The 8,248-nt window shown below is 33.3% G+C and overlaps 1 protein-coding gene across 9 annotated transcripts in view; it reads right to left on the bottom strand.

Annotated features, from left to right (window-relative positions):
- Positions 1 to 1,445: 1,445 nt before the first annotated feature.
- Positions 1,446 to 8,248, bottom strand: part of LOC127701497 (monocarboxylate transporter 12-like) — a 45,665-nt gene continuing 38,862 nt past the window's right edge. For 6 of the 9 annotated variants that reach the window (XM_052205380.1, XM_052205381.1, XM_052205378.1 and 3 more), the window contains 2 exons: positions 5,083 to 5,208; positions 1,446 to 2,465 (listed from right to left, as the gene is read on the bottom strand). In XM_052205380.1, coding sequence (XP_052061340.1) covers positions 2,284 to 2,465; positions 5,083 to 5,208 — 308 coding nt within the window. In that variant the 3' untranslated portion in view covers positions 1,446 to 2,283. Of the gene's footprint in view, positions 2,466 to 5,080; positions 6,779 to 8,248 lie in introns of those variants that run through there. The other 3 variants (XR_007982066.1, XR_007982065.1, XM_052205384.1) reach the window with 3 other exon arrangements.

Genomic DNA, 8,248 nt, shown 5'->3' with positions numbered 1-8,248 from the left:
TTTTTGTGAAAAGGGCTGCAGATCTTAAAAAACCAGGCAGATATCGCTGTTCTCGAGCGAAATTCTAAAATTCAGTGTGCTAAGGACTTTTATGACTCTTGTTAAAATCGTCTTCAAACACCGAAATCCTGAGTATATAATTGCCGTATATTTGAATATACAGAGAATATTCGGCGCGATGATAATGCTGATTACAAAACTATTACAAATAATAGAAAAATTCATCAAATTGTATCACATAACACATCACCAGGAGACCTGATCACGAATCATCTTTCTTGTTATGAATGTGAAGACTGTGTGAAAGGAAATATCACTAACTGTTTTAACCGGAGATTTTAGATTAATTAGAATGAAATAAAGAAATTCCTGGCTACTGAACCAACTGATCACGAAGAAGACTTTGTTGAGGTATCACACCTTATTGATATCGGTTCGGTTGTAGCTGTTCTAGCAGATGACCCAGACTATGAATTTTATGTTATGAAAGTAACCCGAAAACCTTTTGTTCTAGAACATAAACGTAGTGATGTATGGGGTGGTACTTTTCAAACCGATGCGGAAGTTGTAGAAGGTTTATACTATGACAAGTGTAAAAACACTCCACTTTTATACAAACTTATCACAAGAAAACCCGCATTCGTTTATACAAAGGCAGTGCGTTACATTTGTGTAGAACTAAATCAAAGCAAAACCATTGCCATACCTGAACATTTTAATTTAGATGTAATTAAGAGTTAAGAAATGTAATTTATTCTGGAAAACGGCACCTTTTGTATCGTTACGTTACGAAGTAATGTGCGTTCATTTTGGGCGTGATGTACAAGTACGCAGCCACGTTCGGTCAGAATGGGGACGTTACATCCGATGCCTCGTGTAAAGAGAGCGCCACACTATTTGCACGTTAAGAACCATTGCAACAGCTCTTTGAGGGTTTGTAGATGGTTGCAAGGCTAAATTTCTGTCCCTATCCAATATACATTGTGTGTACCCTCCTTTTCCCGTGACGGTCCAAATTTACAGACCTTCATCCCGGACGGCATCTATTACAGGACTTACATATTGTATTTATTGTTAATTTGTCCTCGTCCTGAATATACATGAAATATTTGCCACTGGAAGTTGAGCAACCAACAAACAATCAATCAATCACGTCCAGTCGGAATGTAGTAATTTTATCCAACGTACACCTCGCGTGGACGTAGTTGATTTACTACACATTACCCGCTTTCCGGTAGACCAACTTTGAAGACAATACATGCCACCGGAAAATCAGTCCATCTTATTGATTTTCAAATGATATTATTAATTCAAGCTGTCATAATACGCAGAATTTGGTGGGACAAACTCTGTTTCTAATATGGTATAAGTTACTCGTTTTCTGGCAGACCTATTTGCTTTGAGGAACTCTCGCGTCGAAATTGATAAACCTCAAACAAATGAAATCAAATATAGAATATTTTATTATTAATAGCTTGTTTATTGAAATGATGACAATACATGAAAAATACACTTCATATATCACAAATGTATTTTACACAGTGCATCGTCCACAATAGGGAAATGCACTTTCGGCCTGTACATGTCCGACTTTATTATGATAATCATTCCCGTAGTTTGCATGGCACTATGACTACATATATTCGATTATCTGTAGTTTCAAGTTGCTTGTAATATCAAATATCAATAGAATCGTTATGTGGCACCAAACACAAAACTGCTGCCTTTGCGTATGTATTATATCTTAAAATATAGATTCATTGTTCTTTCCATCGGCAATGTTAAAAATGAGTTCCGTAAAGCCAACGTTCTAATATCGGTTCATGATTTTCTTCACACGCGTTATATCAAGAGGATTTTTTCAATATCTGTAGCTGAACTTTTTGAAACTTATTTGTTTGTATAATAATGTGGTCAAAATAATTTATGATATAGATACAACGGTATCAAACACTTTTTTTAATTTATAAAACAGATCTTCAAACAATTACATAAGATACGTGATATTTCAACGTTATTCTTTATCACATCTACTGTACAAATTGAAACATTCCAACATTTTCACCACATTTATTTCTCTCTTTCCGAATCACGTCTGAATAATGTGGTTAGAGAATAACAAATATATAATGTAAATAATTCAAGCGACCACTCTAATAACTCAGCTACCAAGCTATTAGCGCCAAATGTAGAGAAAAATCGTGCAACGGCTTTATACGTCACGACAGGTCCTTCCTGTTACAACTTTCGTGAAAAGGTAATTGCAATTGGTGTCTATTCAAGCTATACTTTTCCATTCTGTTTGCAAACGTCATCAGCTTCTAGAACAACTTCGACTGTAGTTTCTGCGATGCCGTTGTGATGTATGAATAACAGAATAGCACACATTATAACTCCTATTATATAAAAACATCCAGTCATCAAGAATGGGTAAATGTATGATCCCGTCATATCATATATAAAACCTAGAATTAAAATGTTCAACGATTAAAACCAATCAATTCAGATTATAGACTTTTTTCATTGTACTGACTTTTTACATCGGAGTATATAATTTTCTACAGGTTACCTTTAACGAAGCAGGACATACTGGTACTCGCTCAAGTAGGATCAACTTAAGAAAGTGAATCAAGCTTACAATCGGTGCAATTTGGGGCGAAATTGACTGTTTTCAAATGATTTTGTCGTGTTAAAAAAACATAAAACTGTTATTTTCCCCCAAAATGCACCAATTGAAAGCTTAGTTTTACTTTCTTTAGTTGTTTTTACTTGACAGAGTACCATAATGCCCTACCATAGAGTAGGTAACCTGTTGAAAAATTATATATTTCAGAGTTAAGTCGTTAATATGAAAATATTAGTATAATGCGAAATACTGTTTAAAGGGGCATTAGCTGTCAAATTAATGTTCACCAATTTGACTCGAATTCTCATACTAGTATTTGATTTATAACATACTAAAACGTATATCCAAATTACAAAAGTCTAAAATAAGCAATTAACAATGCATAGACTCGATAATATGTATCAACATTTCGTGTGTATTTTTGTCTAGACGTCATCTAATTAACCATCGAGATGACCTCCGAAGACTGCCGAAGGTCATATAACCCAATATAAATATAAATAGTTTGCGACCACGTGCTATTGTATTTTTCTATGTCTGTTTGATTTCATATTGTAGGTTAAAAAGTATGTTTATCATCGTTTTACCTGCATAAGAATGATTTTCTTGTGGATCGAATCAGTCAACCGAATGGTTCATCCTTGTTTCACTTTCAATGTTGACATTCTTTTCCTTTTAATTGCTGAATACATGCATAACCCATCTCAAGCTAAGGGGTTAAATTGAAGGTCACATGAATACGGATTCAATGAGGTCGAATTATTCACTTGCAATTGAATAATTCATCAGCGATGTTTCTTAGCTAATTTTGACAACATTGAACCAAATTGGCTGCTAAAAGCGAATTTTTATTTTCTTTATTTCACTTTCATTAATGATTGAACAAAAATAAATCATATTTTAAATTTTTATATATCTCGTAGCTAATGCCCCTTTAAGATACAGGCTATTAAATGGAAGCGCCTGTTTCCCCTGAACCCCTTTTACAGGCTTTAAGAAGTTATTGAAACCAGATTAACCATTGGTAAAGTTTAAGTTATCGCTTCGAAAGTTTTACGAACGCCATCATGGCTTGGTCGACTGTTATGCCGTATCTGTGTCTCAGATAACCATGAACGCGTTCCACTTGTAGCCAAAAACAATCCTTCTCTATTTTTTAATACAAAGAATAGATAAATAAGACACTCCTAACCAAAACTTGATGGATTTTGATTGGCCCTTTTATATATTTTAGAATTCATGTATTTCAAGGTTAATGTCCATTTTAGTATAATATAAGTGTCATACCATATGTCATTCATCACAAGACTAGTATTCTGAAAGTATCAACATATTGGACTTTGTGTTTGACATAATTAAAAAGTTCAATGATTGTTGGTGCCCTTTTTCAAGTGAAATCGAAATATATTATACTAAACCCTTTAATATCTGCAGAGTACTCTATAGAATCAACTTGTGTCTAATTAACTTGGAGTAGATCAAATTTGAGTTATTTCCATATGATAAAAGTTAAATTAAAGTGTTAAACCCTAATCTGGTCTATAAAAAGCGTTATCAATAATTTTAAATCAACCGACAATATTATTACATATTCTAAGCTGTAAAATGTTGGTCAACCGACAGCGTTCCCCATGCCAAGGGTGACTGGAGACTAGAAATATGATCACTTTTGTCTTCTTCCGACCGGCGGTAAAACCCTCGCCAAAGTGGGGCGTCGGTTTTGATGTGCGAGTGCATCCACGTCCGGTCAGAATAGGGACGTTAAATCCGATGCCTTGTGTAGAGAGAGTGCCAAGCTCTCTGCACGTTAAGAACTTTTGCAACGTCTCTTTTAGGGTTCCGTAAGTGGCCTGTTGCAAGGCCAAATTTCTGTCCCTATCCAATAAACCCTCATTTTTCCAATGGCAGTCGAAATTTCCCCGACCTTATCCCGGACGGCCTCGATTACAAGACATACCTATTGTATTTATTGTTAACTTGTTCTCGTCCTGAACATGCATGAAATACTTGCAACTGGAAAAGAAGAAACCAACAATCAATCAATCAACCGATCAACGGGGTTTCCTGACAGCCCTCATCGGTACTCTGCGGCTGGACATGAATGGCAAAACAACTGCATGAAAATAATCGCTCTTGTCCGCTAGACCCAATACAACTAATAAAAATATGGCTTTAATAATTTGAGTGTATATGCAATTGGCATACAAATTTATACGCCTGGTATCTTTAACATTGTAACTAAAAAAAATGCCGTACACAATTGAGGATTTTATAGTGGTGTTTAGGAGCACTGTTGGCTATATCCTGGTGGTCAGTTTTTTTTTATAGAAGAAGCCGGAGAGTGTTGACAGGCTAGTTATTCTGTACTACTTAGACAACTCGGCCACCGATGTTCATGGAAACCATACACTATGCTGCCTTGTGTTGTTTATTGTTTTAATACCATCAATAATTACCTGCTAAAGGTGGATCGACAATAAAAGTTAATCCTTGGAAAAATGCAATGATTCCAAATGCTACTGTCAGTTGATCAATTCCAAGAATATCTGCAATCAGGATTGTACGCAGACAAACTACTGTACCTGGAAAGTTAAAATATGATAACAAATCGACATTCTTATCATCAAAATCTATATATTTTAGATATGACTACACCTAAATTTCATGTTTTAAGAGTCCGTCATAATATTTTTTTATATTTCAATATTTAGTTTATTATATAAGACATGCCTGCCAAAAAGTATTTATTTGCTTTCATCATATTGTTTTACGTGAATTATTTCGTCCCAAAATATATTGAGTAACATTATGTTTTTTCGTCCTGATTCATACAGATTTCAATACTGATATGCCTAGTGGAACCATGATAAGACACAATTCATTGATATAATCGTTCAATTCAATTTCCTTCTTCTATAATTGGATACCCAATAAACGTTGCTCATGTAAAAAAAAACAAATTGGACAGTGGTTTTTACCACCAAGGCTATTTATAATAAAATAGAAGTTCATTTCTCCTTTTTTTCGGCAGTAATCTTGTTTTTAGGAATGCTGAAATAATTGTCTTTCTAACTATCGAAATTAACAAACATGTATTAAATAGTTTAGAGGTTAAAGGAAACAAACATGTTATGTTTCCTGCTCAAATAGGATACTTCTATTTTTTAATCTCTGGTGCATTATTTAGCAGGATATCGCCATCTTCATAATCTTGTCTTTAATATTCTATTAATTGAATTTTCATGTATAATATGAACATTTCTTTATTTATAGAAGAAAATTAATCAGAATTTTATTAGTGATTTTATTTTTATACATATAAAGAATAATACGCAACGAAGTCACCTTTAAAATGGTAATGAAAACATCTTCAGGGCTAATACTAGCTACTACAAACAGGAACCCATAGACATTTCGTCCCCGCGGATACATGTACACCAGTCCAGTGTTGACGTATAATATCATTGATATGGTCATTTTCTGCTTTAAAAATCTTGAACCGTTCGAAAAATTATGATTTTCTACCCCAGCCACAGACGAACTTAACTATATTTGGCAATATATATTTTTCGAATATTTGGCTTGCAATGCTCTTCAAGTTCGTGTTTGATTTAACATTTAAAAAATATTTTATTCGGGCGCCACTGATGAGTCTTGTGTAGACGAAACGTGCGTCGGCCGTGACAAATTATAAGCTTTGCATGCGAGATGGGTTTTTTGACAAACAAATATTGCGTATATCATGTATATTAAAGAACAGTTTTGTAGTAAAAAAACTGTAGTTTACTGTTCAGCGTCGAAAATATTCTATGAAACATGCACCGCTTACATCGTCACCAAAATGTAAGTACGAACGATAATCATGCAGTCCACTTCTTTATCATATGAACATATTTAACATATATGAATATTATTGTGTCTGCATGCATGTTTTTTTTTTTATGTTCTGCGGGTGTCTACGTTTCATTCAAAGCTAAGAAGTGATACATTTAAACATTTCGTCACTAGGTCTAATGATAAATATCAATAAGCCTCGGAACAGGCACACGTTTTACAATCTCATGATTTTCAGGATGAAATTACCTCTTTATTCTGTCCGCGAAACTTACCCCTACCTATCCACCCCTGTTTCTGGTGACCTAGGTAGCGAACCTGATAAAAAAATAAAACATAGTTGCGAAAATACTGATTTCTTACCCGTGTCATGCAACATGGAAAGGAAGAGAGAGAGAAAAGACATTAGAAGAAAGAATAAAGAAATCGGATAGAAGATTTAAATAGAACATTCACAACATGGTGATATTTTTTTTAAATTTCGGGTGACAATGTGATAATAAAATCATAATACATTCAATTTTACTGTTATCGTATTCATAACACGTTAAAATATGTTATGGTTGAAACAATCAGTTTATAGAGGTAATGGTTTGTGATTAAACAAATCTTACTACCACTAATGGATAGTATTAAAAATCTGAAAATACATGAAATTCAAAGAACATGTATAAATTGCATCATGTTAGTCAAAATGGCAAAGCGGTTTTTTAAATGCACTCCCGTCTAAACTTTCCAACTTATTTACATTTCATGTTAAGAAATACGATTCCTTTTCAAATTTGTATCCTGGTTTTTACTTTTCTTATTTCATCAATGCATTTTCTATGCTTATTATATTTAAATCAAAACCTAAATAAAAATAAGTATATTAATTTCTTTATATCATTTACTCGAAATAGACATATATCTTTAAAAATTTCAATTTCATCTCGGGGAAAAGATATAAGGCCACCTTTAAGGGCCCTTAAATTCGAAATTCATAAAGTATTATAAATCTACCAAATGATATCCTTCAGATGCTCATAAAACATTAGTCTGTCGGACATCAGAGTTTACATTTTTGAATGTTGCCTTAAAATATTGGATGGCGTCAAATTCTAATATTTAGTGCAAAACTGCATGAACTGCAAAAATAGTCCCATTATGAGATCTTGTCATGAATATTTAGATACGGGCAACAGATTTACCCTTAGAGATATTTTGCTACAAAAAAAGATTTACCCTCAGAGATATTTTGCTACAAAAAAAGATTTACCCTCAGAGATATTTTGCTACAAAAAAAGATTTACCCTTAGAGATATTTTGCTACAAAAAAAGATTTACCCTTAGAGATATTTTGCTACAAAAAAAGATTTACCCTCAGAGATATTTTGCTACAAAAAAAGATTTACCCTTAGAGATATTTTGCTACAAAAAAAGATTTACCCTTAGAGATATTTTGCTACAAAAAAGAGTTACCCTAAAAGAAATATATTTTACAAAGATGTGTTATAATGTGTGTAAATATATTTTGAATAAAGCTATTGCTTTTATAAATTTTGATGAAAAACTATGCGTGAAATGACCATTTAAAAAGTTCAAATACGTAAATTTCGACAAATTTATGACGTCACAATATAGTGACATCACAGGAGACCTTTCTATAGTAAAGTGTTCAGATTATATATACCATTTATGAAGAAAATATAGTTTAGACAGGCAATTTCAGTCACCAAATAATTGCTTTTTTCACATCTCCTAGCTTTCAAACAAAGGGCAGTGAAGGTCCCCGTAATCGCTAACCTT

This window comes from Mytilus californianus, unplaced genomic scaffold, assembly GCF_021869535.1.
Source record: "Mytilus californianus isolate M0D057914Y unplaced genomic scaffold, xbMytCali1.0.p SCAF_5, whole genome shotgun sequence".
Classification (NCBI taxonomy): domain Eukaryota; kingdom Metazoa; phylum Mollusca; class Bivalvia; order Mytilida; family Mytilidae; genus Mytilus; species Mytilus californianus.
Note: the sequence above shows the minus strand (reverse complement) of the source record. Positions and strands in the feature narration are given on the sequence as shown.